This window comes from Carassius gibelio, chromosome A8 (assembly GCF_023724105.1).
Source record: "Carassius gibelio isolate Cgi1373 ecotype wild population from Czech Republic chromosome A8, carGib1.2-hapl.c, whole genome shotgun sequence".
Taxonomy (NCBI): Eukaryota; Metazoa; Chordata; class Actinopteri; order Cypriniformes; family Cyprinidae; genus Carassius; species Carassius gibelio.
In genome coordinates this window covers 28,126,612-28,142,852 of record NC_068378.1, presented here as the reverse complement: position 1 = coordinate 28,142,852, position 16,241 = coordinate 28,126,612, and the positions used below count along the sequence as shown (strand labels likewise).

The 16,241-nt window shown below is 39.4% G+C and overlaps 1 protein-coding gene across 1 annotated transcript in view; it reads right to left on the bottom strand.

Moving 5' to 3' along the window:
• Positions 1 to 7,114: 7,114 nt before the first annotated feature.
• LOC128019117 (sorting nexin-2-like) overlaps positions 7,115 to 16,241 on the bottom strand; it is a 10,245-nt gene continuing 1,118 nt past the window's right edge. Inside the window, exons 3-15 of the mRNA XM_052605165.1 lie at positions 15,691 to 15,827; positions 15,539 to 15,608; positions 15,274 to 15,317; positions 15,050 to 15,191; positions 14,868 to 14,946; positions 13,558 to 13,633; positions 10,634 to 10,747; positions 10,172 to 10,265; positions 9,146 to 9,351; positions 8,917 to 9,060; positions 7,896 to 7,976; positions 7,747 to 7,818; positions 7,115 to 7,661 (exon numbers count right to left, since the gene is read on the bottom strand). Of these exons, the coding sequence (XP_052461125.1) occupies positions 7,611 to 7,661; positions 7,747 to 7,818; positions 7,896 to 7,976; positions 8,917 to 9,060; positions 9,146 to 9,351; positions 10,172 to 10,265; positions 10,634 to 10,747; positions 13,558 to 13,633; positions 14,868 to 14,946; positions 15,050 to 15,191; positions 15,274 to 15,317; positions 15,539 to 15,608; positions 15,691 to 15,827 (1,310 nt within the window). The 3' untranslated portion in view covers positions 7,115 to 7,610. The remainder of the gene's footprint in view (positions 7,662 to 7,746; positions 7,819 to 7,895; positions 7,977 to 8,916; positions 9,061 to 9,145; positions 9,352 to 10,171; positions 10,266 to 10,633; positions 10,748 to 13,557; positions 13,634 to 14,867; positions 14,947 to 15,049; positions 15,192 to 15,273; positions 15,318 to 15,538; positions 15,609 to 15,690; positions 15,828 to 16,241) is intronic.

The following is a 16,241-nucleotide window of genomic DNA, read 5'->3' as shown; positions in this document are numbered from 1 at the left end:
CATTTGCGTCAATTCGGGAGTTCAAAGCGGGTTCGCGAATCATTTGAGTCAGTTTGGGGATCGCGAATCATTGGAGTCAGTTCGGGAGTTCAAAGCGGGTTCGCGAATCTTTGAGTCAGTTTGAGAGTTCGTAGCGGGTTCGCGAATCATTTGCGTCAGTTCGGGAGTTCAAAGCGGGTTCGCGAATCATTTGAGTCAGTTTGGGGATCGCGAATCATTTGAGTCAGTTCGGGAGTTCAAAGCGGGTTCGCGAATCATTTGCGTCAGTTCGGGAGTTCATATAGCGGGTTCGCGAATCATTTGCGTCAATTCGGGAGTTCAAAGCGGGTTCGCGAATCATTTGAGTCAGTTTGGGGATCGCGAATCATTGGAGTCAGTTCGGGAGTTCAAAGCGGGTTCGCGAATCTTTGAGTCAGTTCGGGAGTTCAAAGCGGGTTGGCGAATCATTTGCGTCAGTTCGGGAGTTCAAAGCGGGTTCGTGAATCATTTGAGTCAGTTTGGGGATCGCGAATCATTTGCGTCAGTTCGGGAGTTCAAAGCGGGTTTGGGAATCATAGCTGTATATGGATAGGCATTTGTAAGTAGCTAGTTCTAATTTCATTTTCCACGCATGTTTAGGTGTAATATGTGAACTTGTGTTTTTTTTTAACGTGCCTTTTAACAGTATCAAGTATATTCAAAAACTAAACAAATCGTGCCTAAAAAGGGCACGCATCTATGGTAATGTAAAGTTACATGATGAAGTCATACTAGTGCGTGAGTGCATTTTGTGTGCGTTCTTTCACTGCATTATTCAGTGTATTCAAATGCATTTATGAATGCATGTGAATGATATGGAGTCAATTTAACGCCGTATATATACGCAAAAAATTTACGTTTTGCAAAAGAAAATAAAGTTTTGCAAACGAAAATTTAAGTATTGAGGAAAATAAATTGGATTTTTGCAAACAAAAATTAAGAATTGCAAAACATAAATGAAACAGCGCGAAAGCAATGATATCGCAATACATATTTTCCATGGTCATTTCTATTAATTTATTTGCAACGCTGCTTTTATTTTGCGTGTCAGTCTAGTTTGAGCTTGCGATACCATTTTTCCTTTGCGCTTCACTTTTCTGCACATCTCTCTTCGTGGCACTCTTTGATGGGGGGGGGGAGTTAAGGGACAGGGCGTGTACAACATACCTCCCTGGAAGTGACGTCATCAGCCCGAGATGCAGCTCACTGATCCAGGTCCTGTCATGATGAGCAGAGACTTTCGAGTGGATCGTTTCTTTTTATTCAATAGCATTAAAACATTCATGTTTTCATTTTATTTACTTTATTAACAAATGTAGGTGTATTAGCAGCGTTTGCTCAAGTTAAAGAAGTTATTAACATGAACATCTGCTGTTTATTTCTCTCCATGTGCACACTTTTATAATATTAAAATGTGTATTGTTTCAATTGGTTGACTGCAAATGTTTGTTTAAAATCTCTTAACTTGTGGGAGGAGGCCAGCGCACAGAAGCGTTCTTTGCTCACATTAGTTCAGAGTTACTGCTAGTTTTAATGTAAATAATGCAATTCACTTCATAAACTATAACTTCATCATTATCACATTATCACACATCATTAAAGATGTCTACGACTCAAGTTCCATATCGATCGCGAATTCGTTTTTCATTTACATAACTACTGGCATAAATTAATAAATTATATTCATTGTAAGATAATTCTTTTTTAACTGAGTCTTTTTGGTTTAGTTTTGTTGTGGCCACGATATATTAATTCTTGGGAACATGATGATGTAGTGGCCATGAGTTTAATGAATAAACAAACCAGGGTGACCAGAGCAACCTGAGATTATCAGAGATTGATCAAATATTTTTTATCCATCCCACAGTCCGTTGATCGTGTCTTTTTATGTAATATATGTTCATATAAGGCTATTATTATTTTTATCATTACCGTATTTTTCGGAGAAAAAGGCGCACCTAAGTATAAGCCGCATCAGTCCAACAATACGTCATGACGAGGGAAAAAACATAAGTCGAACTGGACTATAAGTCACATTTATTTAGAACCAAGAATCAAGAGAACCCTCTCACGGCTGTAGACGGTAATGATTTCTCTTGGTTCATGTCAAATTAATTTGGATAAATAAGTCGCACCTGACTATAAGTCACAGGACCAGCCAAACTATGAAAAAAAGTGCGACTTATAGTCCGGAAAATACGGAATATATAATATATCCAAGTGGATGCTGCACACTGCTGGTGATTGAGGAGAGACCCTTATAAATGCATCATTCATTTGTTCATTCATTAATATAGGCTAACCATATATAATTGATAATAATATTATATTAATTAGGGCTATATTTTTAAATTTATTGTTATGCTTATTTTCCCCTTTCAATTTCGTGTATTGCTTACCTCAAAGTAAGTTCAAAGGAGGAATCTTTATATTACCAAACTGCAGCGAGAGGAAGAGTAGATATAAGTCATGATCTGCAAGATTAACCACAATCTGATGTGATCCGACCACCTCAGAGAAAACCAGTGTTGAGCTGCTGCAAGAGCTTTAGAAGCACAGCAGCTGTGGTCAGAGAGTTCTCGTGTGTTCTGATTGGTGGATGATGATGATGAGTGGATAAAGACCAGAGCAATCAAATAGTGAGAGAGTGATCTGCTCACCTGGTGATGTTCGTGGATGTTTCGACATGGAAAGCAGTTCGGAATGGAAATATTCATATTTTATTTGTTAACAACATACTTTTCGTACCTTAATTTCAGTAAACGTTATGAAATTAGAGAACTAAGCCAATAATAGCGCTGGCGGTGTCATTTGATTTGGATGGGAACTTCAGATTGTGAATCATTTGAGTCAGTTCGGGAGTTCAAAGCGTGTTCGCGAATTAATTGAGTCAGTTTGGGGATCGCGAATCATTTGAATCATTGGGATCACAAATCATTTGAGTCAGTTCGGGAGTTCATTTGAATCAGTTCGGGAGTTAGTAGCGGGTTCGCGAATCATTTGAGTCAGTTTGGGAGTTCAGTATGGGATCACGAATCATTTGAGTCAGTTTGGGAGTTCAATACGGGATCACGAATCATTTGAGTCAGTTCGGGAGTTCAAAGCGGGTTCGCGAATCATTTGAAATTGAGACTCCCAAATTGAGTCAGTTTGGGGATCGCGAATCATTTGAATCATTGGGATCACGAATTATTTGAGTCTGCTCGGGAGTTCGGAGCGGTTTCACGAATCATTTGAGTCAGTTTGGGGATCACGAATCATTTGAATCATTGAGATCACGAATCATTTGAGTCAGTTCGGGAGTTCGGAGCGGTTTCGCGAATCATTTGAGTAAGTTTGGGGATCGCAAATCATTTGAATCAGTTCGAGAGTTCGTAGCGGGATCGCGAATCATTTGAGTCAGTTTGGGGATCACGAATCATTTGAATCATTGAGATCACGAATCATTTGAGTCAGTTCGGGAGTTCGGAGCGGTTTCGCGAATCATTTGAGTCAGTTTGGGGATCGCAAATCATTTGAATCAGTTCGAGAGTTCGTAGCGGGATCGCGAATCATTTGAGTCAGTTTGGGGATCACGAATCATTTGAATCAGTTCGGGAGTTCGGAGCGGTTTCGCGAATCATTTGAGTCAGTTCGGGAGTTCGTAGCGGGATCGCGAATCATTTGAGTCAGTTCGGGAGTTTGGAGCGGATTCGCGAATCATATGAGTCAGTTTCGGGTTCGCGAATCATTTGAGTCAGTGTGGGGTTTGTTTTAATGATGTGCCTTTTAAATGTATCGAGTATATTCAATAACTAAACAAATCGTGCCTAAAAAGTGCACATATCTAGGCTAATCTAGGCTAATGTTAAAGTTACATGATGAAGTCATACTAGTGAACGTGTGCATTTTGAGTGCGTTCTTTCACTGCATTATTCGGTGTATTCAAATGCATTTATGAATGCATGTGAATGATCACAAAATTCAAGATATGGGGGTTAGAAAATGTATATTTTTTCTATCATTATATGTAGTTAATCAATATCACACGAAGAGTGCCATTTCAGTTTTTCTCCAAAAATCAGCATGATTAAAATGTGATATTATGTTACTACAAACAATAATTTAGTTACAAATACAAAATGTTGCAGAATAATGTAATATATTAATGCATAATAGCCTAAAGAACCTTTGTACCAAAAGGGTTCTTTCTTGTCATTATATAACCTTTTTAGTATAAAAGGTTCTTTGGAGTTGAGTAAAGAGCCCTATGGTTCTATATAGAACCCCAATGAACCATTTTGTCTAAGAGTGTGTTGTCATAACGTTCACCTTGGAGATTGAAAATGTTTCTTTTTTGAGACCCCAGGAGCCCAAATTCAGACCCAGAACAATAAAACCCACAGAAGAGGAGGGAGTTCAAAGGAGGAATCTTTATATTACCAAACTGCAGCGAGAGGAAGAGGAGATATAAGTCATGATCTGCAAGATTAACCACAATCGGATGTGATCTGACCTCAGAGAAAACCATAGACAGTAAAAGAAATGGACACAGCGACCCCATTGGAACTCAATTGAGACAAGTGAAGCCCATATTTAGCGTTTTTTAGCACTTCAGTTTCTGACGCGCAGACTCAAACGAAGCTTGACGACGTCAGCAACCTGTCTGACAGATGTAAATCTTCTAGTAGCTGTGCGTGCAAACTGCCATCGTTAATCTTGCAGAGACGGCGAGCTTGAGCGGGAAGTTCTTTGTCGTGAGTGAGCAGGAGTAAGTATTGATTAATTATTTTGTATAGTATTTTAAAATGTAACGCCAGTACGCCATATTAAGTTAATTGCCTGCGAGCTTCTCCTCCTGTCTGTATGGTAATGCGACAGAGAGCCGAGTGGTTATGATGCAATCGTTAGCCTATTTTTACAAAAACTGTTTATACGGGGCCATAATGTAACATAGAAGGTAATGGAGCCCTTTATACATTGTCGTGTATCTTTAGAAATAAATAATGGACAAACATAGTCTTTAAACGCCTCAGATGTAAAGTTATTCGCTGTCAAAGTGACGCCAAAATGAATGGGAGTCAATGGGAATGCTAACGCAAGTGAAGTTCTGCTAAAAGATGGCAGCCCCCACCCGACTTCAACTTCCGGTCGAGTTCCTTGCCGCCTGGAGAAACCAGTGTTGAGCTGCTGCAAGAGCTTTTGAAGCAAAGAGTTCTCGTGTGTTCTGATTGGTGGATGATGATGATGATGATGAGTGGATAAAGACTAGAGCAATCAAATACTGCTAGCAAATAGCAGATGTAGACTGTAATGTTTTCTCTTGGTTCTTGGTTCTAAATGCCACTTACAATCCAGTGCAATTTATATGTTTTTTTCCTCGTCATGACGTATTTTTGGACTGATGCGACTTATACTAAGGTGCGACGTATAGTCTGAATGAGGTGATGGCTGCGTGTGGGTGGTCCTGGAGTACCAGCCGTTCTGTGATTCTCCAGATCACACAGATGGCCAGTCCGCCCCTGCTGTCAAACACTAAAACACAGAAACATTTCTTCTTCTGTGCACCGCCTGAACCCCGTTATTCACTCGAAAGCTTCCCGCCTTAATTTTAAAAAGTCAGAAGCAAGAGCCAATCAAATTTATATTTGATGGCATTTATTTTAGCCATTTTTGGTATATTTTTAATTTGATTGTGTCTGTCTGTCTGTGGCTGATTCTCAACAGTGTTAGAAACACCTGCAGGTCAAGCATCAGCCATTCAGATGAGAAACGCCATCATCAGAGACTCTTCTGCAGATCTACAGACGCACACGACAGCCTTCATCATGAAGCAGCTCCTAATGTGACAGCTTGCCAATACGCCGGGACAGAGGCGAGGACGGGCCTGGGCCTTCTGACGTGTATGCAGAGCACTGAGATGCTCGCCGGGGCCTGTCAAGAACACGCTTTCTTTGATTTCTCTGTTTAAGAGAGTTTAAGCAGCGATGTGACAGACGATCAGCTGCTCTTCTGCTCACTCTCTTTCTGAAAAACTACTAACACTCAGTGAACTATTCTTCAGAAGAAGCTCTTTAGAGGCAGATGCATGTTCAGTTAGAGTCTACTTCAGCTGTTTGTTTTCACGGACATATTAGAACAGAACTAGAAAAGCATGCATCATATCTAGAAATAAATCCAGGGGATCATGTACCAAGCTTAAAAAAATAATGCATGGTTGAAAGTTAAAAAAAGATCTAGTTTAAGCATTATTTTTTATCATAATGCTGATCATTACATCAACTTAATATTGTGTGCAATTGAAATAGATTTTACATTTAAAATAAGTTAATAATAAGTAAAGGCATGCTTTGCTAATGAGTGGATAAGGAGAATAAACTTTTTTCTAATTATTTAATAAATGGAGACACCTCTTAGTGTTTTTAATGCTGATAAGTTGGAAATGTACAAATATATTTCTTAGTTTAAATGTTTACATTTTTGTGGTTATCGTTATAAGTACTCATTATAAGCATTGCATTACTTATTATTAATTACTTTCTAAATCATACAGGATTAGATAAGAAGTTATTCTTAAAGTATTTTAGGTTACATTAAAAACATGCATTTTAATTTTGATGCTAAATCCAGTATTCTTTTATGCATAAAGTTCTATAGCATTTACAGTATTTAATGCATACATGACAATAATGATAATAATGTAACATGCTTATTTCATAAGTATCTTGATGTGAACTTAATTCTTTGGAAAGGCATTACACACAACACTGTTGATGACTGCATGTACAACGTTAGATATATGAGCTTCATTTATGCAAATTTATTTATTTAAAATAATGTGCTATTATAGGAATAGATCAGACTAATTTATTCCATGTTCACCATTCTAATTATAAATTATAATTTTTCTTTTTTGAATAACATTAGTGTTTATGCAACTAAATATTAAGTTCCTCTAACAGTGTAGTTTGCTGGTTGAACATAATTTTATTAAAAATCATCATAACTCAAAAGACTGATACAAACTGTTGCATTAATAGTTTTCTGTTGAGCCAAAGCTGTGGTTTTTAGCGAGCAGCAACCCACTTTAAACCGAAGCCAAAAACATGAAGTCCAGTTCTGATACGCATTCACTCCTTTATTAAGCTTCAGATATAGGAATGTAGAGTAAAAAATACTCGGGATTAAAAAATCTGTTAGAACAATGAATCAACTGAAACGATCCAAAATTTCAGGCTACAAAGCAAAATAAAAAAATATACATATGTATATTCATCCACCGTGCAGGAGCTACCAGACGCCTCGTCGATTACTGATGCTCTTAAATACTGATTATTAAAGATTAATGCTTCATTCTGTACACACGAGAACACAAGGCCTTCCCCTGCCGGATCATTGCCTAATATGACATTCAATATGAGACGAACGAGCTGAGAATCACAAAGAGCCGATCGCTGGATCTCCATCGGAGTGAAGAAACACAGCGCTGATCTTCAGACACCGAACAGGTACAAAGAGATTCAGATTCTGGGTTTATTCATGTAGTGCTATCATTAGGTTTCTTCTTCTTGCATGATCATGCTGTGGAATAAAGAAAGCCGGAGGTGTGATGATTACGCGATGGCTTTGGCTTCAGGTAAGAACGCCTCCCAGTATTTTATCAGCTGAAACACAGAAACACACAAGAGAAGAGCTTTCCCAGCTGCTGATCTGGAGTTTATCGCTCAGTCGTGATGGTTCAACACTGACCTGCTGCTGTGAGTGAACCAGGGACTCCAGGTATTTCATGATGACGACTCTGAAATCCTTCACTCGCTCTTTCTGTGAAGAGAGAGAGACGCTGAGGTCAGAGAGTCCAGCGCTTGGTTTAACAGCGAGAGCAAAGACACGCTTCTCACCTCGAACTGACCGACCTCTCGCCGGATGTTCCTCGAGATCTGCTCAAAATCCCTTTCCCCCTGCTGCACTTTACCTTCCCACTGCACACACACACACACACACACACACACACACACACACACAGACACAGACACAGAGACACGAGAGGCTTTATGACTTCAGTGTGTGTTAAAAAACACAAAGAGCAGAAAAACTGTCCATCATGAGCAGAACACGAGTCACATCAGATCTATCGAGCGTATGATGATGATGATGATGATGATGATTTATGGTGTTAAGGCGTGAACTGTAATGAATCCTGCATTACAAACTACAACTAAACAACACAAGACATCAGCTTTTATTAAATATTACAAATGAACCAGCAGCTGGAGAAGGAACAGTTCAGTCGAAGATGAAAACGTGTTGAATTTCTTCATCAGGTTTGTAGAAATGTCTCATCAGTGGATGCTCTGCAGTGAATGGGTGCCGTCAGAATGAGAGTCTGATAAAAACATCACAATAATCCACAGCACTCCAGTCCATCAGTGAACATCTGGAGAAGACAAAAGATGACTCTCAGTCTGACGGCACCCATTCACTGCAGAGCATCCTTTGATGAGACACTGATGCAGTGCTACATTTCTACAAACCTGATGAAGAAACACACTCCTCCTGATCTTGAGCACACTTTCACTTCATCTGAACTCTATTTTTAAGTGAGAGGTTAAAGCCACTGCGGTGTGTGAGACGAGTGTGTGATGAATCTATAATGAGTCTCTGGTCTACAGTGTGTGTGTGACGATGGAGACAGCAAATCAAACCAAAGCGAAGGTCCTACCTCCTCGATCTCCTTTGTGGGGCGTGACGGGGAAAATGCAGAAATTAAAAAGGCTGGAAATGTTTGGTGCTTAAAAGAATCAATAAGTGTCATGAATTCCTGCAGCTGTCAGGTGACGGCAGCTAAACACAGCAGAGATATGAGTGAACCGAAGGGAGGGAAGGCCCCAGCGCTCGTGATGAGTCTGAGGTGTTCTGTACCTCTCGGATCTCGTCTCGGGCCTGCTGCAGTTTCTCAGGTTTGCTGGCGTACTGTAGTTTAGCTTCGGCTTCTCTCTTGCGCTGCAGCATCAGCTGAGCGTCCTGCCACTTTCCCCATGTTTTCATCCGCTGGTCAAACACACCCTGCGCACACACACACACACACACACACACACAGTGTTGAGGTGCACTGTGGCCAGCAGCAGCGCTCAGGATGTGCTCCACTCACTCTGACGGCGGTGATGAGCCGCACATAGTCTCCCAGCAGCTCTGAGATCAGGTAGAAGTCAGCGTTCGCCTGCTCCTGATGAAGCTGATCGATCTTCTCCTCCACCTCGGCCAGCTGGGACAGAGCTCGCGACAGCGCCGTGTGATCCTCCGAGTTTCCAAGCATAGCCGCGCTTTTAGCGAACGCCGCCGTGTTCACAGACAACTCTGAGAGTCACAGAGAGAACAGAGAAGTCAGAATATACACTACAGCTCAATAATCTGAAGTGCTACGAAGACTCTTCTGCATTTATTTGAGCAAACATGCTGTAAAAACTGAAATATTATTCTAGTGTAAATCATCTGTTTTCTGTGTGAATCTGTGTTAAAGTGTAATGTATTTCTGTGATGCTCTGCTGTATTTTCAGCATCATTCCTCCAGTCTTCAGTGTCACATGATCTTCAGAAATCATGAAAATATCATGATTTACTGCTCAAGAAACATTTCTGATTATTATCAGTGTTAAAAACATTAATATTTTTGTGGAAACTGATGCATTTTATTTTTCAGGATTCAAAGAGGAATAGAAGGTTAATGCATCCTTGATAAATATGATTGTTTTTTTTTATAAACTTTACTGCAAACTTTAGAAGGCATTACTGTTTTCATAATAATATCATGCAGCACAACTGTGTTCAACACTGATGATAATCAGAAATGTTTCTTGAGCAGTAAATCATCATATTTTCATGATTTCTGAAGATCATGTGACACTGAAGACTGGAGGAATGATGCTGGAAATACAGCGGAGCATCACAGAAATACATTACACTTTAACAGAGATTCACACAGAACACAGATGATTTACACTAGAATAATATTTCACTATTTTACTGTATTTTTGATCAAATGAATGCAGCTTTGATGAGCAGAACATTAAAAATCGAACCAACCCCACACTTACGGCTGGTAGTGTATAAGATCATAAATATGACTCATTACACACGTGTTGTTATTGTTTTATGATGTTATGATGTGTGTTCTCACCCTTCCTGTGACACACCAGTGATTCCACACTAGCGTGAAGTTTTCTGAGCTGAACGTCCAGATTCTCAAACTGCTGCTGTTTCTCCTCAAACCACTTTACACACAAACACACACACACACACACTTACAGCAAAATAAACCACAGTGATCAGCTCTTACAAAGAAAGATGTTTTCTTAGTGCAAAGAACATTTGAAGCATTTATTCATAGAGTATTGCTGTGTCACCTTTCTTAAAGTCTAAATTCATGATTTTATCCATGATTACATGCAAGTCTGATGGATGTGTGACACTGTACTGTACTGTACTGTCTGTAAGCTGTGTTCACATGTCCTGACCCCGCTCTCTCTCTCTCACACACACACACACACACACACACACACACACACACACTTTAGGACCGGAGCCAGAGAGCAGCTCATTAATTCGTCTCATTATTCAAGTCCAAAAATCCGAGCCTTACCGCATCCGATTCATTCATCTTGATTGTCATCTTGTTGACAGCGTCGGCTGCTTTGTTTACCATCCTCAATATTCCGGCTCCACTCAGCGCCTGTGTGCTAACGGCTCGCGGCAGCTGGGATAAAATGACAAATAAGGGCAAACAAACCGGTTAACAGGCCGCGGCTCAGCCCTCGTCCCGCGGGGAGCGTTTCTCCTCCCGCAGCGCACAGGGAGTTTCTCCAGTCCCATACATTTCAATGCCGGTCCAATTTAATACGTTTCACCCTGGAAAACTCTCAGAGGACCCACCGGCAAAAATAGCTTTCAATCGGCCCGAGCGTTTAGCCCTTTACAATTGCCTCAGTCTTCCATTATATATAGTTAATACAGACGCTCACGCCAAAGCCACTTCTGGGCCTTTAAAGAGGAAATAAGGGAGTGCAGAGCAGAGATTCGCTGGATCTGTTCTGTGTGTTGTTTAGGAGAACTGAGAGCGTGATGCTATTAACACCGGTCACTTTACCTAATATAATGCACTTCTCTCACTGAAGAATACACAATCACTCTTTTCCATGTATAAACTGATGTCAGGATGGTTCATCTGAAATATCTGCTCCAAAGAGCCAGGAAAACACATTTATATGGAAACTTGTTTCTTCCCAGGAATAAAACAATAAAAAGAAGGTTGCTGTGACTTTTCCCTTGCAATTTGCAGAGTTTATTTCTTCAAATTCAGAGTTTATTTCATGCAATTCTGAGTTTGTATATCAATTCTGAGTTTATTTCTTCAAATTCAGAGTTTATTTCTTCAAATTCTGAGTTTGTATATCAATTTGCAGAGTTTATTTCTTCAAATTCAGAGTTTATTTCTTGCAATTCAGAGTTTGTATATCAATTCTGAGTTTATTTCTTCAAATTCTGAGTTTATTTCTTCAAATTCTGAGTTTGTATATCAATTCTGAGTTTATTTCTTCAAATTCTGAGTTTACTTCTTGCAATTCAGAGTTTATTTTTTTAAATTGAGTTTATTTCTTGCAATCCAGAGTTTAACATCAATTCTGAGTTTATTTCTTTAAATTTAGAGTTTATTTCTTTAAATTTAGAGTTTATTTCTTGCAATTCAGTTTACATCTCAATTAAGAGTTTATTTCTCAATCCAGTTTATCTCAATCCTGAGTTTATTTCGTCAAATTCTGAGTTTATTTCTGAAATTAACAGTTTATTTCTTCAAATTCAGAGTTTATTTCTTGTAATTCAGAGTTTGTATATCAAGTAGGAGTTTATTTCTTCAAATTCAGAGTTTATTTCTTGTAATTCAGAGTTTGTATATCAAGTATGAGTTTAATTCTTGCAATTCAGAGTTTATTTCTTGCAATTCAGAGTTTATCTCTCAATTAAGAGTTTATCTCTCAATTAAGAGTTTATTTCTAAATCCAGAGTTTATATCTAACAATTCTTTGAATCTTTCTCAGAACTGCAAGAAAAAAAGTCAGAATTTTGAGATAAAAATGTGCCATTACTTATTTTATTTTTTTATCCTGTGACGGAATTGAGCTTCCGTCAGAGATGGGGACTCGAGTTTGAGACTCGGACTCGAGTGCGACTTAAGTCGCACAAACAGTGACTTCAGACTCGACTTGAGACTCGTCCTCGAAAGACTTCAGACTCGGACTCGAGCTCCGGGACTCGTGAACAATGTTAATTTTTAGTAAACGTCAGATGAGCTCGCTGTAAGAGTTGTGACGTTCGCGAACGAACCGATTCTTTTGAACGGCTCATAAAGATGAACGATGGGAGCCGAGTCACGGCTGGAGGGGAGCCGTTCTTTCTGTCGCTCTTTTTTCCTATGCGTGTTTCAGAGCGCGTGTTTCACACAGATGCACACAAATGAGCTCCTCCGCGAGACAGAACAGTTATAGGGGGAGGGGCGCACCCAGCGCAGGCCAACCCTTTATAGCGTGATGATATTAGTTATTAGTTGTGCACGCATCCTTCACGGGAGTATTCCAGTGGAAAAAAACCTGCGTGCCTCTGTCATTGGGTAGGAGCGGAGCCATGACGTTTTGCACAGATATTCATTGCAGCCCACTTTGTTATTGTTCATTGACTTGAAGGGGCTGATGTCCTATTTGCAAAGTTTACAGTAGTAATAGTATGTAGACATTTCCATTTTATTTATTCTAATTTTATCTACTTTAAATATTTTTGGTTCTCTATCAAAATGTTCTTGTGTGATAACAATGTTCTTGTGTGGAAGAGTTAGTAGTAAAAGCTGTTTTGCACAGAAATTCATTGCAGCCGGCTTTGTTTTTGATGTTTATTTGTGAGTAGGTATTGTATGAATAACATAAGTCAGCGTAGCTTTGTTCATTCTTAAGCGAGACAAGAGGTGTGCAGCTATACAGCCAGGACAGACAGAAGGCCATTACTGAATCCATAAATGCAAAATACAGATATTAACTTAAAAGTAAAGCATTCTTGGTGTTTTTGTCATGTTGCAATAGCCTGTTTACACTGATTATATACCAAAATCAAAGTTGATATTGTATGCTAATAGATAGAGTTGTCATAATAACATATTACATGCTTTGAATTCCTTATATATAGCTATGCAGTGTTCTAAGCAGCTTGGATGGGTCGCTGTACGTGATGCAACATTTATTATAACCAGAGACTTAATATAATAAAGAGACTTGAGACTTGACTTGGACTCTAGCTCAGAGACTTGTGAGCATCTCTGGCTTCCGTGCGTTTATCCATAAGAATCCGGAACATTTTCCCAGCTCGTCAATAGTAGCTTTTACCTCTAGTTATTGTTAAAGCCAGTTAATTAAAAGTATGAAATGCTGTAAACTACAGACATGATTTTGGCAAAAATGAGTGATGGGAATAAACCCAAGAGCAGCTCAGTAAGTGTGTGATGATATGAAGGAGCGAGGGTACCTCTGAACTCTCCAGAAACTGCAGGACATCGGGGTCTTTGAGCAGCGCTGGGTGTTTGACCGTCCTCAGCAGATACCTGCAGCACAAACACACATCTCCCATCAGCACCCAGGAACTCTGACCTTCACGTCAGTCAGCGGACGGATAAAAAGGGCAGAGAAATGTCAGCGCCTCACTTAACTGTAATTCTTATTCGATTCATCAGTTTGTGCAAAACCAGGAGCGCAGGAACGATCAGCGGCGGAGAGAACGACAGCACAGCAGCACACCTCCATTATTATTTATCTAATATTTCTTGCTTAACCTTTTAGCCACAAAAGAGCAGAACAGGAGTGATCTTTCCAGCGCATCAGACCAGCAGAAAACACCAGACTCCTGCGTATCGATTCGATTCGGATTCGTTTGGATATTAAGGAAATCAGGTCCAGCACATGTCAAGTTCTGCTAATATTAAACTAAACTTTATTACTATTATAAAGTGATTAATAGACAAAGATTTAAAGGCAGCTTTTTTAAATTATAAAATGTTATATAATAAAAAATATGCATTTTGAATAATAAGCATTATTAAAAATATTTTAATAATTTTTTTTATGATATAATTGTTTCTACTCCAGTTTGTTCATGAAATATAACCATTTAAATGGCAGATGTCAGAACTTGTTTTCAAGAAGGATTCATTAAAAAAGACATTAAAAATATAATAAAAATTTAATGTAATGCACATATTGATCATCATGAGTTATTTTTTTTTTTTTTAAAAAGGAGAAAATTTAGTCGAATTTTTTTCTAGCTGACTATCGAGTCATTACATGTCTTTCCTCAGGTGAATGTGATTTTACGTGACATTATTGATCAGAAGCTGATTTATTGATGTCTTTCTGCGGTTGAATCACTGATTCATTGATTACATGATTCCTGCCTGATTCAGTGATTCTTCTGATGTTCGTTCGAGTTTATTTGGTGCTATAACTAGTAGTAAAGAGGAAGATGATGGTCTCACTACAGCACCAGTGTTAAATACACAAAGCATTACTCCATAAAAAAGTAACTAATTACAGAGCTACTTCTTCTGGAAAGTGACACATTTAAAGACACACACATGCATTGCTTGAATTTAGTGATACAACTGCCGAGACTTTGTTTCACATCAAAAGTGAGAAAGCACAAATATTCCTGTGATTACTGGACGGCTGGAGCTACACAATGTTTCTGTAAGTTTTATTCACACATTAACTTTTAAGAATCGGTAACGGTTCATCAGAATGTGAATAAATGAATAAAGAAACTCTACATCTCATCGTGAATACCTTTCCAGAGCAGATCTTCTCTTCTCTACAAACTCCACCGATGACAGATCCTCTTTCCCCACTTTGACCTTCGTCATTCCTGAAACACACACACACACACACACACACACACGCACACGAGCTCATCGTTGATATGACACCATCACAACACATCTCTGATCATACTCTGATCACGGACTTACCCACGATGCTCTTCTCAGGCGCAGGAGGGACGATGAAGCCCATGTGCATGTACTTGGAGGCTAGTTTACTGTGCAAACCCAGAAAATCACTGAAGCGCCTCTTGACACACACCTCGTCTCTGCTGAATATGGACAGACTGGTCTGCAAACACAGAGACAGAGTCACACACACATCCTCCAGAAGATCCACATCATCTCAGACCACAACCTGAAGCTTTTCTTACTTTAGTCGTCACTTTATAGACCATGAACGCATTCATGCCGTCACCTAGAAAAACAAAAACATTCATCACAATCAGAATCAGTTTGTTTTTAGAAAAGTATGAATGCTCTCTTAATGAAAAGCAACAAACACAATTCTAGCAGTGAGTGTGTAGGTGTATTAAATGTCACGCCACACTCTTGGTTTAGAAACACAGAGAGAGTTTGTGAATCCTGATAACATCTGAAAAGGTCTATCGATTCCCAGCGTCCAGCAGAACACCTTACCAACTTTCTCAGGGTCAGAAACTGAGATCTGGATGTCAAGCGTGTCCCTGTTTTCCTCTTCCTCTTCATCCTAGAGAGGAGAAGTCCAGTGAGCGTGAGAAACGATGTGTGTGAGATATGAAGCAGACTGAGATGAGGTCACAGCGACAGACCTGGTCCAGCGAGCGGTCGAACACGTCCAGTCTGGGGCTGATGGTGACGGGTGTGACGGGTGTGATGGCGGGCGACGGGCCGTCTGACAGGATCGGCTGACGCTCAGGACTGTCCAGAGACACTTCCTCCGTCGCTTCTGAAACACACAGATCAGGCACAAATACTGTTATGACATCAATCGGTTTTTTATGTTTTTCAAAGTCTCTTCTGCTCACCGAGGCTGCATTTAATACAGTAAAATAGTGAAATATTATTCTAATGTAAAACAGATGTTTTCTGTGTGAATCTGTGTTAAAGTGTAATTTATTTCTGTGATGCTGCGCTGTATTTCCAGCATCATTCCTCCAGTCTTGAGTCTTCCAGCTCGAGAAACAAAAATCTTTTTTAACTTTATAAAAGTCTTTTCTGTCACTTTTGACCAATTTAATGCATCCTTGTTTAATAAAAGTATTTTTAAAAACCATATCCCACTGTCCACAGTTATAATCAGTAGTGTATATCATCAGAAACAGAATGCTCTGAGTATTATATTCCCAAACTCTGAGCCTGC